The sequence below is a fragment of the Nycticebus coucang genome, chromosome 11, assembly GCF_027406575.1.
Source record: "Nycticebus coucang isolate mNycCou1 chromosome 11, mNycCou1.pri, whole genome shotgun sequence".
Lineage (NCBI taxonomy): Eukaryota > Metazoa > Chordata > Mammalia > Primates > Lorisidae > Nycticebus > Nycticebus coucang.
This window is the reverse complement of record NC_069790.1, coordinates 79168058-79185558: the sequence shown is the minus strand read 5'-3', so window position 1 is coordinate 79185558 and position 17501 is coordinate 79168058. Positions and strand designations below refer to the sequence as shown.

The following is a 17501-nucleotide window of genomic DNA, read 5'->3' as shown; positions in this document are numbered from 1 at the left end:
CTTTCAGTGGACCATGGGATTAAATTACAAATGTTTTTGCCTGACAATATGAATATAACTAATTTTCTTTTCTTTTCTTTTTGTTTTTGAGACAGTCTCAAGCTTTTGCCCCCAGTATAGTGCTGTGGCATCACAGCTCACAGCAACCTCAAACTCTTGGGCTTAAGCCATTCTCTTGCCTCAGCTTCACAATAGCTGGGACTACAGGCGCCCGGCCCAATCCCAGCTGTTTTTTGTTGTTGTTGCAGTTGTCATCATTTTAGCTGGCCCAGGGCGGGTTCGAACCCGCCAGCCTCCATGTATGTGGCTGGCGGCCTACCCACTGAGCTATCAGGCGCCGCCTGATTATGGCTAATTTTCCAACTTTTATCTCTCACATTTGTATAGGGCATACTGGTCAAACTGAATTGTTCCCTAGTCTGGAGACTTTGTTTTCTTACTTCTGTGTCATTGCCAAGCTGTGTCTCTGCCTAATGAGCTGTTCATGCCCTGATGCCATTAGCCAATCTTATCCCTCATTCAAAGTTCATTTCAAATGCCATTTCCTTTCTACAGCTTTTCCAGGTATGTGCTCCTTTTCCTTTGAGCCGCATTGCTCTTTGTTTGTACTCTCATAATATTTTGCCTTGTGATATTGATGTTGGCATATTTATCTTATCTCTACTGCTTTTGTAAGCAAACACAATCCAAACATTTTATGAAACATTCAAATTTGGCATAAGTGAGGACTAAGTGCTGTCATAATGGGCCATTTAAAAGTGCTTTTATAATTTTTTTTTTTTTAGTGCTTACCAGATAACACACTAGTATACTATAGTAACTAGGATTTATGATTACTATTTAGTCCGGGCATTTGTGAATCCACCTATTAGATCCTGTGACATATGTTGTTCGTTAAGTTTTTAGAAACATTTACGTAGTTTGAAAAGTTATGTTGTAAAACCAGTAAGCATATGTGTAGATATTAATGGTACTAATAGACGAATACTTACTTAAAAGTAGCACCTTCTATGTGGGGAGGCTGAGGCACTGGAGAGGATGTGGGAGCTCCGTGTACATCCCCTCTCCTTTGCCATGTGCATCTCTTCCATTTGGCTGTGCCTGACTTATATCCCTTATAATAAATCGGCATATGTAAAAAAAAAAGTAACAACTTCTTATAGCTTATTTTGTATTTAATAAGTGATAAAATATTTATCTGCAGTCTTTTATCATGTAGTTCAGAACACAGTCTTTGAGCTGTTACTGACTGTATATTTGAATCATTAGTAGGAGGATATAATAATGAGAATCAGAAATTTCAGACAGATTTTTCTTAAAATTAGTTCATGAAAATTCAGTTCTTTAGCCTATCCGTTCAAAATTTGCACATAGTGACCTCTGAGGAAAGTGGGGTAGCATTTTCTGGATGTTTGTCTTCCCCTTAGCTCTAGTCGCTATTCAAGTTTGTCATCTGCACTTAAGAATTTCTCTGCCAATTATTTTTTCCAGAATTTTGTTGAAAGAATATTTCGGGGGGATATTTCTGAAGGTTATTAGTTCATTCATTTCTCGTAATTAGTGAATCCCTGAAGGCTGGAGGAGTAGGCGAAGGACAGGAGTAAGTTCATCAGGTCAGCTAGGGGCCTTTTTAAAGAATACCTGTCTCCTCTTCACTTGGAAGTGCTACCTTCCCTTTTCCATCTAGTCTGATTGACCACGTAGGTGTGTTATAAAGTGGTTGCAATCCACAGCTTTAATATTTTAGAATGTAACTTTGGATTAAACAAGTTATAGATGGTTTTATACCTGGAAAACATTATATTATTCATCCCCATATAGTTTTTTTTTTTTAAACTAAATTTCCCTTTAGTTTGTTGTCATTGTTGTACATTGAGGAAAATTATAGTCATCAGCCATTTGAGACTGCTCGTTGCCTTTTCTGTAAGATTGATGTGGCCATTTTTAATACATTCAGGGATATATATAACAAGCAGCCGTATGAGACTTAGGGTATCTTTTATAGCTGTGGAAAGTGTTGTTTACATATTATATATTTTCTGAGAAAACCCATGAAAGACACTACTCTTGGTCTTAGTACCAAGAATAATTTATACTTCTACTGAGGAGGTGGGAGATTTTCAGTCTTATCAGTGCTGAGTCATATAATCAACAGAGAATAATTTAAGGCTTAGTTTTGCAAGGATACTTGACTTATAATAAGCATTTACATTTTCATTTTATATCAGATTTTAAAGTATTTTTTCATCCTCTCATCCTCTTTGTTCTTTTTTTTTTATTACTTATTTTCTCATTTAGTTGAATGTTATCTAAAATTCTATGCTGTTTAAAGTTGTCTTGCTAGGCTTGGTGCCTGTAGCTCAGTGGTTATGGCCCTGGTCACATGCCCCAGTTCTGGTGGGTTTGAACTCAGCCCAGGCCTGCTAAACAACAATGACAGCAACAACAAAATAATAGCCAGACATTGTGGCGGCACCTGTAGTCCCAGCTACTTGGGAGACTAAGGCAAGAGAATCACTTGAGCCCAAGAGCTTGAGGTTGCTGTGAGCTATGATGATACGTCACTGCCAAGAGCAACATAGTGAGACTCTGTCTCAAAAAAAGTGGGGGAGGGGGCAGAAGGGGATGGGGTTAAAGGTTGTGGTGCACCTTTTGGGGGCAGGGCACAAATGTAAGAGGGTCTTTATCTTACAACAGCAATCAGTGTAACCTGGTTATATGTACCCTCAATGAATCCCCAAAACAACAAAAAAATCAAAATAAAATAGTCTTGCTGGATGTGGTGTCATTCACTTGTAGTCCCAGCTACTTTGGTGGCTGAGATGAGAGGATTGCTTGAGCCTAGGAGTTGAAGGCTGTGTTGTCTTAATGATTGCACTTGTGAAAAGCCACTGCCACCCCAGCATGGGCAACACAGTAATATTTTTTTTTCTGAAAAATAAAAAAAAAAATTAGCCAGGTATGGTAGCATGCACCTGTAGTCATAGTAGGAGGCTAAGGTGAGAAGATTACTTGAGCCCAGGAATTTGAAGTCCATCTGGGCAACATAGTAATGTCCTGTTTTAAGCTAAAGTTCATTTGTACTCTCTTTAGAATAAAATGTGATATAAATAAAATTATATATAACATTTATCAATTGTGTTGCCCTTATTTATGACACTGACAGTTTTTATCTTAGTTTTGGGTTGCACAGTCTTTGGAGGATTTCACTGAATTTGTAAATCTTTGCTCCAGGAAAAAAAAATATATACATACACACACTTATGATATTTTGCATCCAATTAGGGGAATTCTGAGACTCCAGGAAACCCTATACTAAAGTCATTGTTTATCTGGAATATATTATTTAGCAAATGTTTCTTTATAAGTTGGCCATATCCAATCATCTGAACTGTTGTCTTTATGCAGGGGTCCTCAAAGTGCAGGCCACATGAGATGATGTGATTGTATTTGTTCAGTGCTGTCTTGTGGCTCTGTGTTTTAACAATTTAACCAATGAAAATGCTAAAAAGCAATAGAGTTATGTAACAGAAGGTAATATCAATACTGTTGGAAAAAATTCTTAGTGAAAGGGTTAATGAAAATGTTCCTACAGTAGTATTTCTGCAGTGCCGTTGTGGTATTTAAATATCAGTGACACTTACAGTGTTATAAGCCAGAATAGAAATTTACAATAAATTTAAGGATATCATAAAATTATCAAATAATGGCTATTTCCTAAATTGTGTTGATGGCACAAAGACATAATAGTAGCATAGCAAAAATGTTTGATTCAAACCTCCACCTAACTTGAGTTACTACAAATTTTAGTCCTTAGGAAGCTAATATCTTGTGAATTATATTATGTATATTCCAACTAAAGTTTAATTAGTTAAATGAAGTAAGTTAAATTTCTTCTCTAAGAAGGCAGTATGGTTTGAATTAAGAGCTGCTTTTCTACCTTTTTATTTATTACCTGAATATTGCCTTGATAATTTATCTTTTGATATCTAAAGGAGTAGTTCTTAAACTTTAGCAAAACACAAATCACCCAAGAATACTCACTAAAACAGATAATTACAGGGCTGCAACTCCTAGATTCTGATGCAGTAAGCCAGAGGTAGGACCTGGAATGGGCATTTTAAATAAGCACTGCAAAATATTCTGATAATATAGGTGGACTGCATTTTGGGAAACACTCTTCTAAACAAAATATAGCAATGGAGTCAGAAGTTTAATAATTGTTCACTTTCAAGTCTACTAATATTTACTGATCAATTAGTATGTGTATGATTAATATGTTTAATGCTTTTGGGGAAACAAAAGGTTAAATTAGTATTACTATTATGGTGCAAATTTAAGGTAGTTTTATAAAGTTAGGTAGCTACAGTTTGCTAGTATTTTGTTGTTTGTAAGAATACTAGTTTGAAAAAATTGAATAGCAAAAGAAAAGATTTTTCTTAAAGAATTGGGATTGGGGCAGCGGTGGGGGAATTGGTGTGCCTTCACCTAACAATGTAAGGGTATATGGCACACCTGGTGAGAGACACAACTACAACCGGGGCTGTTCCTAACAAAGGCAGACAATGTAACCTAATTGTACCCTCACACTGATCCAAAATAAAAAAAAAAAAAATGGGGAGAAAACTGTTAAAATGTAGAGTATGTAAATTTGATCTTTTACATGTCAACTTGTCTTAAGGCATTAGCAATATTCAGAGTGAAGTATATATCCTTGATTCTTGTCTACCTGATCAATATGCAACATACTAAATCAATATACTCAATGGATAGTATATAGCATATGGGACTATGTGTAATATTACTGGTTGATTGAAAAAGTGTATATCAACTATAAATATAAAATATCTTCCTGCAGTTGCATGTACATTTCTTGCTCCTACAGTCTGCATTTATTGTGGTCAGAGCTCTCATTTGTTAGCATTAGCATTTCAAAACTGTATGTTAAATTAAAATTTTTAAATTTTGCGTCTGTGTAGTATTATGAGTATTATATGTCCACAGCTGTCAGAGAGGAAAGCAATTTCCCCATAACCTTATCAACCTCTCTCGCCACTTTTTCTTTTCATCCTGAAAAATTGGTGGCTGTGCTTTGGTAGTCTGCTTTGCATAATACCTTCCAGAGAAATATGACATATCATTTTCATGAAAGCAGGGTGAGGAAAATGACCTCACTCCCAGACAGACTCAGCTCCCCTCCTTAATCTTACTTGATGCTTCAGCATTTGATAGTAGCAGGGAGTTGATATTGGTGGCAGTGACAGGAATGACAGCAGTTTTTACCACTTGCTGGTGGAAGTACAAAGCTGTCATGCTTGCAAGTTATGGATACAGCTTAAGGAGTTCTGTAAAAAATGTGTGAATAGAATGGCAGAGATAGTTAAGGATTATTTTCACGTGTTATGTTATTATGAGCAAAGGGAGAAATATTATTGTGATTAAGTTTGCTCAGCTCTTTTTCTCTTGAATCAATGAATTTATATATATATATGTGCGTGTGTGTGTGTACATATGTATATATTTTTTCTTTTTTTTGAGACAGAGTCTTACTCTGTCTCGCTGACTAGAGTGCATTGCATCATCCTAGCTCATAGCAACCTCAAACGCTTAGACTCAAGCCATCCCACTGTCTCAGCCTCCTGAGTAGCTGGGACTGTAGTTACCCACCATGATGCCTGGCTAGTTTTTCCATTTTTAATAGAGACCAGGTCTCACTGTTGCTCAGGCTGGTCTTGAACTCCTGAGTTCAAGGGATATGCTTTGGCCTCCCAGAGTGCTAGGATTACAGATCTGATCCAGGACGCCCAGCCTGAATCAATGAATATTCCTTAAAAGGTGATTGGCTTTTTGTATTAGTGATAAGCCCAAATTTTTATTGTTTCTACATTTCAATACCACTCTGTTCCAAACATCTATGAATTGTTGCAGAATTCTGATATTCTTTCCTTTTGATGCAAATATGTTATTATATTTCTAATATGTCCAGTCTGTCAACTGGGATGTCTTTTATTGTTCTGAGTGCTTTTTAGAAAAAGTCAGTCTTCAGATTAGTTTCCTTCTGTAAACTCTAACGCACAATTTGTGTTCTATTTGTATTTCTTAAGCTTCTGTGAGTATTTTAGGTCTTTTTTCCAGCCTTATCTGGGTTCTGTTATCTCATTTTTCTCTTTTATGATATCATCTGAGCTGCTTTCTCCCTCATTTACTATCACTGAACTGTTTACCTTTCTTTCAGTTCACTGCAGGTGTGAGGGGCTTACACTCAGGAGGATAAATAACTGCTCATCTCTGAGATGTAAAGAAAATAGGCTCTAAAAGTTTCCTTTAGATTTCTTATTTCTTGTCTTATTCAATGGAAGAGAACAAAAGAAATACTTTATTTTATACTTTTCCCCCTGCTTCATGGCTCCATTCAGAAGAATTACCTGTTTCAGTTCAGTTGCCAAGTTACTTTGCTTATATTTTTCAAGGTGATCTTGGAATACAGTTTGAAGCTATTTAGTTACTATAGAAAAAGGTTTAATTATTTGATCTTTTATTAATATTATCTTTTAGTAACATTGCTATGTATTTTTAAAATGTTCAACTTAAAATTATTTTTATGTTGTCCTTAACAAAGAATACAGGAAATGTGTGTAATGAATTGGGCAGATGTTCATATTAAATTAATAGGGGATAAAAGCAAAGGTTGATACTTGTATTTTTTGCTTCATATACATTGGTACTTTTCATTATGTGTTTACAATTTTTTATAATTAAAAATTACTAAGAAAGTGTTTAATGGTAAAATGGAATAAATCATTGCAAAACATATTAAGTAGATAATTTCAAACATCAATTTAAAGTTTTATTTTTGAATACCTTTTAATAACTAGAAATTCTTAAGTAATGTTTATTTTACTTTATTGAATTTTCTGCTTTCCTAAGAATGTTTCATTTTAACCCTTGTTATCCATGTATTTTATGTAGAGCATAATTAAATAATTCTTTGATCATTGAGGGTAATCTAGTTTTTTTATAATACTCCTTGTGGCCATTATATTTAATTCTTTAATCTCTTATATGAGTTGTCTTTCTAGTTAGTTGACAAACCCTATTGATTCTGTCTTCACATTGCTTGTCGCATTGCTACACTCCTGTGCAGAGTTACTGCCATCACTTTTTGCCAGGCTTTTCAACTATCAAGGTGAAGGGAATAGCTTCCCATCTGCTGTGTCTTACCCAATCAATTCTGTCTACATACTGCTTTTATTATTTTTTTAAAGCTCATTTCTCATATTCCCACAGTAGAATTTAAGGTCTTTTATCTTATGGCCCTAATTTAACTTTCTAGGTAACTGCTCACTCCTGCATTACTTTCTTTCCAAGGCATAATTTGCTCTTTCAGAATATATTGCAGTAGCTTTCCTCACCAGTGCTTTTGTTTATATTGTTCTTAAATTCAACATAATCTCTTCCTTCTTAAATCTATTAAGAACTTTTCTATTATGGTGTTTTATTCCTGCATCTGCCTTTGTTTTTAGGCATTGCTATATATTTTTTAGTACCTTGATTCTAGATTTTAAGCTCTTGAGGTTTATGTTTCTATTTCATATTAATTCATAGTATCTACCATAATGCCTCTGAACTGTCAGATTATAAATGCTAATTGAATTACAAAGTTTACTTAGTTGTATAATCATAAAATGCAATAAAAGTGAAAGTTTTATTGACTTCAGAAAGTAGCCTTGAAACACTTTGTGGAATAAAGCTCTACTAAAGGCCTTTTTTCTTTTTCTTTTCTTTTCTTTTTTTTTTTACATTTAAGTCTCATTTCAGTTAAATGAGGAGTCTGATTTTTTAATTCCCAGAGAACTGAGATTTTGTTACATAGTAATTCTCCCCTCATCTCAGACCTCCAATGGATGCCTGTAACCATGGATAGTGTATGTATCATGCATTATATATTATAGTATACCTATGATAAAGTATAAGTTAAAACTAGGCACAGTAAATATAATAATTATAAATAAATTTAAGTAGAGTCATTTAAAACTCATGAATTATTTCCAGAATTTTTCCATTTAATATTTTTGACTACAGTTGACCATGGGTAACTGAAACCACACAAAGCAAAACCACGGGTAATGGGAGACTACTGTATTTTATTTATGGGATGAAAAAATAGACTACATACCCCCAAAATTGACTTACCACAGGTGAGAAGTACAGAATTATTATAAATGGCATTTTTAAAGTGCATGATTATAAATAATTTAGTTTCCATAATAGGTTTGAATATCTATTGGGTAGTAATTGGTAGCATAATAACCTCCTCAAATTAACAAAGACCAAAAATCCAGAAAAGCAAATAAAATTTTCATATCTTGTTCAGCTCATCTTTGGTTTTTAAAATAGTTCTTATTTCTATTGTTTTGAAGATTTGATGCAATTAAGTACATAGAAATTGATATGTATGTTTGTGATTTAGCATATGGGTAGAAAAATAGTTTTTTTTTTTTTTTTAAACAGGTGTTTATTTGCTTACAATTTTGTTATCTGGAGGGGGTCCAGTTGGGCAGCTGTACTTTTTAGAAAAATATAGTTTTAAGAAAGATATCATATCGAGCTTACTATTGTCTCTCTTGATTCTGCATTTTTGATTTTCATTTTAACAGGAAAAACTAGTATTTATATTTTTTAAAGCAAACTCATTTGAAATAAAGTGAAAAGTTTGCTCACTGGAGTGAAGCCTATCATGAAAATAAAAATATTTTTATTTTATTTCATCTTTTTACAGACAAACATTTAATTTAAAAAATTGTTTAAGCTTCTCATTCTTAAGCTGAGGTCAGTAATTACAAGTATTTTTGTGACCTGCTTTTGAAAGCTGAATTTTTAACACATGAATATTATCTTTGTTTACAGATTACATATTACTTAGCACTTAAAAATTAATAGAAGCTAATCGTGGGTATGAATTTTGTTATAAATCAGTTAGTGCCCTTCTGTATACCTGAAAGATCATTACAGATGAGCAAACATGCTTGTTAAATGTCTGCTCCAATGTCAAGTATAGCAATAATAGCAGTTTAAAGGGCAATGTTATAATATTTGCCATTTATTTCTTATTTTGTTTAATTTCTTATCACAGAGGACAAGAAGGCATGAAAGGAGGTTAGGCAAATTTATTAGAAATCTCTGTTTTTTTTACTGAGCTCTTTGGCATGCTTATAAACCTGGAAAGTAAAAATGTTTAAAACATAAAGGTTTTTTTTTTTTTTTTTTAAAAATACGGAACCTCTAAAAATAGTCTAATTTTTATTGATGTTATAAAACTATATGTTAAAGTTTTAATATATGCTTGAGAGTCCAAGTATAAAATTTATTTTTAAGTTTTTGAATGAATATATTATTTTTAAACGAATATAGCATTTTTAAGTGAATATATTGCCGTGCCAAATATATTTATCAAATGAAAATTTTCATCATACCTTTACACATGAAGTGTTAATTTCTTCTCTTCAGGGTTTCAAAAAAATGCCTTACTTGCTTTATGCTACATTTTATTAAATTTTATTAAATTTATTTATTTCCATAAAGCAGTAGAAAATAAGGCAGAAGGAAAGTGGGTCTTTACTAAAATTTGACAGTATGTTAACATTCTTATCAGAAGTAAATCACTACTTAATTTACTATGTAACCTCAGTGAATTCGAGGTTTTGCATGGTATTCATTTCTTCAAGGATTAGGGCATTTAGCAAACTAGATTGGATGAATCTCATTTATTTGTATAAAAATGATGTATCATTGAATTGTTGGACGTAATTTCTTTATCTAAAAATGAGATGCTACTTGGTTTAGTGAATACAGTGGTTAAAAAAACAGAATAAAAGTTGTCCAGCTAACATGCTGTAACATATATTTTTGTTTTAAGTACCTTATTGCTAATTTTCTGATACAGTGATATTAGTACTCATTGATAGATTATTACATTGTAATAACTGGAAAATGTTTGATATGAGATTCTCAATCCTGTAATCTATGGCTAGGATTTGTAATTTGATAGCTTTTCAGTGTGAATTAAGGATTGAAAAGAAAGATGGTAGGGTAAAAAAGTGACAAGATTTATTGTTGCTTTAATGATTTTTGGTGTGGAAATAGAACTACTCTATTCTGAAATACTACGGAGCTATGATTGTGTAGGAACATCGTGTACATTGTATTACTGTAAAGTGTCATGTACCTAAAATTAGAAACATTTGGCTTTGTTAGGCTTTTCTACAAAGACAGAAAGTCTTTTTTCCCCTTCATGGTATTTAGATTTGGATAGTTAACTTACAGTATTCAAAGGGCTGAGCTGAATAAAGTTCAGAATTGGGTTTCTTTTAATGTACTGGGTTTTACCAATATATTATATTAATCCCAGAGCATTTGGCTTAGATTCAAATAAAGTAAGGAAGGAAGAAAGAAGCTGGTGCTTTAGTATTATTCCTTCCCTTTATTGTAGGTTCATTTGTGTATTATAGGCATATTACCCTTGATCTTAGAAAAATCAATATTTTCTTTGTAGTAAACTTGAATTTTAAAGTTTCCCTATCTTGGTGTGCATATATAGGATTGTTTTTTGGCTCATGGATTTTAGAATCCTGTTAAACACTATGATTTCTACATTCAAAAGAAAGAAAAAGTTTCATACATAGTTCATTACTTTTGATATGTCAAATATAATAGTAAGTATACTATATCAGGAAACATAATATAGCATATTAGTACATAAAATCCTGGATTGTTTTGATTGCTTTGAGTCTATAATTTTGGCTTTATGTTAAAATCCTATTCCAGTCATCACCATACAAATATATCTGTATTTTGTGGCTTAGAAACAATATACCTTTATATAAAAAAAAGAAAGCAAGGATACCTATGTCAGTTACATTTTAAAGTTATACACTGTTTTAAGGCTATGTATTTATTCTTTAGAAAATATGACTTACATGAGTATCTGCTGTTGGACATAATATTGACAAAATATACACATGATATTACTTTAACAAACTGCCATGCAACAAATACATTAAGTAATGAAGAAATTGAATATATATGACCTAATCTAATTGACATTCACATTGATAATTTACAACATAACCAATACTTAATTTTTTTTCCTTATATTTGGCAGTAATTTTATTTTTTTACAAGTTAAATTTAAAATTCATCTGAATGTGGATTTGGTAAAACTTAGACTTTTCCCTAGTCTGTGACAACCTGTGGTACCAAACATTTCTCTCTTATTTCACTATCTTCAAAGGTAATTTTTTTGTTTCTTTTAGGATCTATCCAAGAGTTGTGTATTACAGCATTATTAGGCATGGGATCAGCTTCCACTATGGAAACAACTCTCTTTTTCATTTTACTTTTCAAGACCTTTTGAAACTTTTGTCTAGTGAATGCATATAATAGAGGGTGAAATATAGTTGTTCCATAAGCCATGACTAGAAAACACAATCTTAATTTTACTAAAAGGTCACTTGGGCCTAAACATAAAATAGTGGTATTTAAAACAGAAATTGGTGTCCAGCAGAGAAGAAATGTAGAAATAATCAATAGAGACATTTTGAAGACTCTTTTTTGTCTTTCCCGTCTTTCACGGTGTCGTTTCACAGCTCGCCGGAGGGCAATTATTACAGAAACTGAAGTTCTTACACCAAAGACCACATTTCTCCCACCACTGCTTTGTGACATGTCTGTAGTCTCATGTTGTGTGGTTAAAGAAATTGTCTTTTTCTTTCTTGTTTTCTTCTTCTGCCCTGTTGAAAATCTTGTTCCTATTCGAATATTAAGAGCTTGAAGTATTTTGGTGTATGTGATTAACATTACTATAACAGTGAAAAAGAATATTGGGATCTGTACTAGCAGGTGATAATACATTCCCAGTTCAGTGTAGTATTCATTCGTACTGACACATAAAAGTGTCCTGTTTTCCCATGTATTTCCACTTTGCAGACTGAAAAAATTTACCTCAATAAAAGGAATCAGGAAAGAGAAAAAAGAAAAAATCCAAATAGATGTCATTAACATTACAGCTCTGCCCATTGTCAGAATTCGGTTTGCAGGTTTCACAGAGATGTCATATCTGTCCAAAGTGATAGCAAAAACGTTGATTGCTGTTGAGACACTTGCAAAAGATACACAAGCCTCGTGGAAACAGCAGATGAGAGCAGTGTTACTCTCCAGTGAAAGCAGAAGGATAACTATAGTTAGAGGAATACATCCCACACAAATTATTACATCAAGTACATGAAGATTCATTGTAATAATGTTACTGACAGAGTTGATTAAGTTGGATTTCATGCAGTAAAGTACCAATACGGTGAGGTTGCTGCCAAGTCCCAACACAATTTCTAACATAAGAAATCCGGTGAGAGACACTTGAAAGCTTAATGGATATGATAGTGGTTGGTACATATTGGTGTTGATGTCGTCAATGTCATCTCGCACTGTAATGTTAGATTCAGACTGCATGTTGATTTCCAGAGTGGGAGAAAAACACATTCTTTTGGAGCAGTTGGTTTTTCCCCTAGAAAGTGAAATAGAATAAACTATTTGATATTTGGCAATTTAAATAACATATAAACCATGTGTTTCTTGTTAAAAAATCTTTTTATTGTGTACTGAGTTTAATTTATAAACTATTAATGGAAAATTTAGAATTAAAAAACATTCAGGTTGTATTGTTTTGATGTAAATGACAGCTGTTTCCCTTTTGTGGAAATAACTCTACAGGGATTTCCCCCGTTAGTGCAAAATTATTTAATATACTAAAGGGTGTTCCTCATTTGAGTTTTTCAAGCTCAGTGAGGTAAAGTATATTTTTGTGTAATAGAACTACCCAGTATATAAAACTAATTTTGACCCAGTATTTTAAAATTTCATTTAAAAAGATGAGTAGGTAAGAAATAAATGATATTTTAATGTGCTCTAGCATAATGAATGCTGGTGTAATTATTCCTATGAGATTGCAAATGAACAGGACAAATGTTCATTTCAAATGATTAATGGCACAGAGTACTAGTTTGATATTGAATTTCATATTCAGAAGTTTGCAGTGTTATTAGGGATGTTTGGAGTTATTTATTACAGCAATGGCAAATGATAAGTATTTCATATATCACAGTTAAAATGTTCACAGAATTTTACAATTGGCAAACTCATAAAAATTAGAAGAAAAGGAACTTTATGCTAAAGTGAAAAACCACAAAGCTGGTAAAAGAGCACTAACACTCCTGTGAATGATTTATTTTCTGACCACACCCTCTTGTATATTGTGGAAGGAGAAAATTGAAATTAAATACCATATTAACAAATAGCCCATTTTTGAAGTAGTTTAAAAGAATAATATCAGTTGATTTTTTTTGTTCAAACTGAGTTTTTAAAGTAAAAAATGAAATTTTAGGGGACAAGAATATGTGAAGCCCATTTTTTGAGGAAGCTTTTAAAGTTACACATTACTTGTGAAATCTTTTGTATACATCATGCAGAGTATAACTTTGAAGAAAATTGAAAAAAGCAAACTCTTTTGTTAATTCATGCAAATCTGTATTTTAATTTATAGGGGTTTAGAGTAATTTATAAAAAGAATGTCTGATGTTCTGGGCTAAATTGTCAGTAATCAATATATACAGTTTAAAATATGTAATCATACAACCAACTATATTTCACATTGCAAGTACAGCATTTCAACTGTAGAATACATTATAAAAGTTAATAATCTTTAGAACTCATGTTAACCTTTACTTGATGTTACCTTTGACAAGTTTTATTTATGCATGTTATTTTGGGGATAGTATTTCAGAAACACAAATGATAACATTTCTTTGGAGAGGATAGTAAGTATAACTAGAGAAATATTTGACTAAATGAAGGTCTTAGCTAACATTAAACCCTATAAAAATGGAAAATTTTGAGTGTGCCAAATTTTCTGAACTGACAGATTAAACATCAGGTCTTTGTCACATCGGCTAGATTTGTACTTAAATAAACCAGAAATGTAAAGTTAGATGATCATTAAGTAAAATGCCTCTCCTGTGGGGCGAGACTCCTTGTGTCAGTGTTAAATAGTGTGATGGGGTGCATGCATCTTCTGACCTACCTGTTTGCTGTTGCCTTTATTGGCCTTTTGGCTCACTATGGCAGTTTTTCATAAATTGATACATGAGGTCATTAACAGATTTTGACATGAATTTTTACCTGACAGCAGTGAAGTAGCTGTGTTTTATTTCATGTCTTGTAGGAATTCTCTCATTTTCTCTCCAATACTTCAACTGCATGAATTATGAGATTTAGTTGGCTGATAGATTTTTAAAAAACAGTACATATTTGGGTTTGTTTTGTCTTAAAAAGCCACGACCAAGAGAAACTTCCTCAAATGATAGGAATTATGTTTCCCTTTGAAGGAATATATGAGAGAGTCTCTTTATTTTCCAGAATATGTGAAAACAAAAAAGGAAACATAAGGTTTCTAGCTTCTAAAATGTATTTAGACATCCTTTTGTTACAATTTTAAATCTGTTTCTATAGCAGTCCTCATCATTTTGAAATGATTTCTCAATCCCATAACTTGCTTTATATTATAAATCCAGTCCATGTTCTTTTGACAAAAACCATCTGCTACTTAATTTGGTTTGTTTTCATTAGAAGAGGATACATAATTGGTCATAAAACTCAGATGGAAAAATCCATTACTAGATATCAATTGATATGAATATCTGAATATCTAGTGCAGAAAACACTTGTTAAAGCTTCATTTTGCTAGCTGGTAAAGTATGTCATTTTCCTTTTGTAAATTCATGTTTCATTATTTCTTCAAGAATCAGTAGCTTCCACAATTCTGGTATGTTAAAGTATAAACAACTTCTTTAAAAATGCTCACCATTTTGTTTTCAGGCTTTTATGGTTGTATTGTTTTTCTTTTTGTGGTTATTTTGTGTAGTATCTTCTTAGGATGCTGTCTGTTATATTCCAACAGTAATGTAGATTTATTCCCTGGGTTTAACTCCTTAATGTCTTAAGATCATTTATTATAGGAATATCTTGCAGTTCGGGGTTCAGACAGCTAGGGAGATGCTCAGTCAATTGCATTCTTCATGTTATTACTTGTAAATACTGAATTAGCTGCTGTGGACCCTTATGAAAAGAAAAAAAAATGGATAAGTAGAAGGGTTTTAAATAATTTCCAATTAAAGTTACTTCAGTTTATTTTGAAACCATACAATATTTGTTATCAAAATAATTAAGCTGTATTTTTAGAACCACAGATATATGCATAAAATTAAGAATGTCTTTAAATAAAAGATTCTCCTTTCCTAATAAAGATTGTATCTTATTTAACAATTGGAGCAAACATTTCAAATACAACAGTGAGTGAAAAGCTGTTTTTTAAAACTAATTTCTGCTCTCATTTTAGAAGCTAACCTGTGTTTTCAGAAATTATGAACAGTTAGTATGCACTAAACATACTGTCAGTCCCTCTTTATAATAAATTGAACAAGATTTCTTTCTGTAAAAATATTGTACTTTGCTTAATTGTTAGTACATAGTTTGAATTTTAACTGATTAAAACAGATTCCGTGATAAGATACTATAAATTTCCATTGAAGAAGTATGTAGTCAAAATGTAAAAGGTAATACAAAAATGTAACTGCAAATTAAATGTCTTCAATAAACATGCCCAGTAACAGTTAACATAAAAGTAAGTAATAAATAACAGCTAAATAGTAAGCCTTGTTCTTTTAAGAAATACAAGCATTTTTTGACCACCTGAGAAAAACTGTGCTGTTTATATTAAGAATATTTGTACGTCTGAAGTTGACTCAAAAGCTGATGTCTTCATACTGAATTAACAAAGAATTTTTTTTGTATTTAACAATGCATCCTAAAGAAATTCATTTAAATTATATCATGTCTTAAAAGAAATAGATCTAAGAACACATGTTTAGCAATCAGAATTAAACAAACTTAAAATTTAGGCTGAAAATTTTTAAAGTAATTTTACCCCACTATGCCGGTTCAAAAGCAGCTGCATACTATAATAAGGAACACATCTTACCTCCGCTAAAGATTTGATAAATTCTTGATGTAGTTGAAGCGTTTCCAGTTTTGATTGATTCATTTTGTTCACTTGTTAGGAGAGGACTGGGGGAAGAGGGTCATAAACATCTCTTCGAAAATGACCTTAATGAAAATATGTGTCTGTGCTGTGCCATTGTTTCAGCAGTACTGCTAATGTATGGAACGTGTAGTGCTGCTTAGAGGCTGCTGCAGTCTCTTACTCTTCCTACTGTGGAATCAATAAGCATCTGAAAATACATAATGAAAGTAATTTAACATACTGAAGGCTTCTTGTCTCCAGAGACAACATTTAGAGTCAGTCTTTCTAAAAAGGAACGGCACTGCTTTTCAGAGGAAAGCCTGTTCTGGGCAGCTTTTGCAGAATGACAGCCTACCTTGTCGCTTCTCTCCACTGCAGAGAGATGCAGTGCATTCACTAATTTTGATTGGTCAGTTGTATTGGGCTTAAACTGTGTTTCATATATATAGCAGGGATTTCCCCCCCACCCCCCACTGTTTTATGTAAGGATGCTTTTTAAAAAAGGCTAAACTTATAAGTGATTGTATATTGTTCTTAAATAGAATATGTGTAAATTAGTATTTTAAAAATGTATACTCTATTCTGGTTTGTTGGTCACTTATGCCAAACATTAAAAATTTCAGGGAGGTGGGGGAGAAAAAAAGACATCGTAAAAAGTATATATTCTTTTTAAAGCCTCGATAATTACACTTGAGGACATTTTAGTCTTATATATGTTTTTGGTTGAGGTTCTTTGTTCTACAAATAGAAACCCACTGCATCTTAACTGTGAGCCACATTGAATTTCAACTAGTTTGTTTGTATTCAAGTCATCTTCTCTGTATATTCCAAATTGTTGTGAACATCTCAAGGTATTAAACATTGTCATGACTTCAGGACTCACTCATTCAGGTATTCATTCATTCAAAACATTAATCAGATTGATCTAAGGTGATTATGCCCTAAAATATATTTGTTTAAAATTGTATTGCTGACAGCATAATCTCAGTGTATAAAACTTTAATCATTTGTATTACTTTTGGATATTACTACTTGGTCTTTTCCTCTGGTAACCCTTTTACTTGATAGACATGTACCCATTATTTGCCATAATATTTTATTTCAATTGGCTAGTTCTGTTTTTGACCTAGGCATGTTGCTTAGTGGATTGCTACTTCTTAAATATTATATGTAGCTGTATGCTAATGTTGTTGGTAAATATATGTGGTAAAGGAAAAAGTAGGTTACGTGTCTTTATAAGTTATAAAGCTAAATTATTTTAAGATAGATATGCTTTCAAAATAAAAATAACGGTTTAACTAACGACTCCAAAATATTTTAAAAGCAATTTTCTATTTATTTTGGTTGCCTATAAATAAGTTTCTGTTGATAG

General features: G+C 32.4%; 2 protein-coding genes across 4 annotated transcripts in view; one reads left to right on the top strand and one right to left on the bottom strand.

Moving 5' to 3' along the window:
* Positions 1 to 17501, top strand: part of COG5 (component of oligomeric golgi complex 5) — a 332964-nt gene that overhangs the window by 70617 nt on the left and 244846 nt on the right. The window lies entirely within an intron of this gene.
* On the bottom strand, positions 10940 to 16516 carry GPR22 (G protein-coupled receptor 22). Of its 3 annotated transcripts, XM_053554019.1 has the most exons (3): positions 16088 to 16516; positions 14912 to 15165; positions 10940 to 12559 (listed from the first exon to the last, which is right to left on the bottom strand). In XM_053554019.1, the coding sequence occupies exon 3, from the start codon at positions 12532 to 12534 to the stop codon at positions 11233 to 11235; it is 1302 nt and encodes a 433-aa protein (XP_053409994.1). In that variant the 5' UTR covers positions 12535 to 12559; positions 14912 to 15165; positions 16088 to 16516; the 3' UTR covers positions 10940 to 11232. The 3 variants fall into 3 exon arrangements, with proteins under 3 accessions (XP_053409994.1, XP_053409993.1, XP_053409995.1); XM_053554018.1 differs by lacking the exons at positions 14912 to 15165; positions 16088 to 16516 and adding an exon at positions 14230 to 14415; XM_053554020.1 differs by lacking the exons at positions 14912 to 15165; positions 16088 to 16516 and adding an exon at positions 14132 to 14344.

Coding starts and splice junctions, on each gene's coding strand:
- GPR22 (XM_053554018.1), bottom strand. CDS start 14,309: ATGCAGTTGAAGTATTGGAGAGAAAATGAGAGAATTCCTACAAGACAT. Junction 12,560..14,229: donor AGCTACTTCACTGCTGTCAG/GTAAAAATTCAT, acceptor TTCACTTTCTAG/GGGAAAAACCAACTGCTCCA.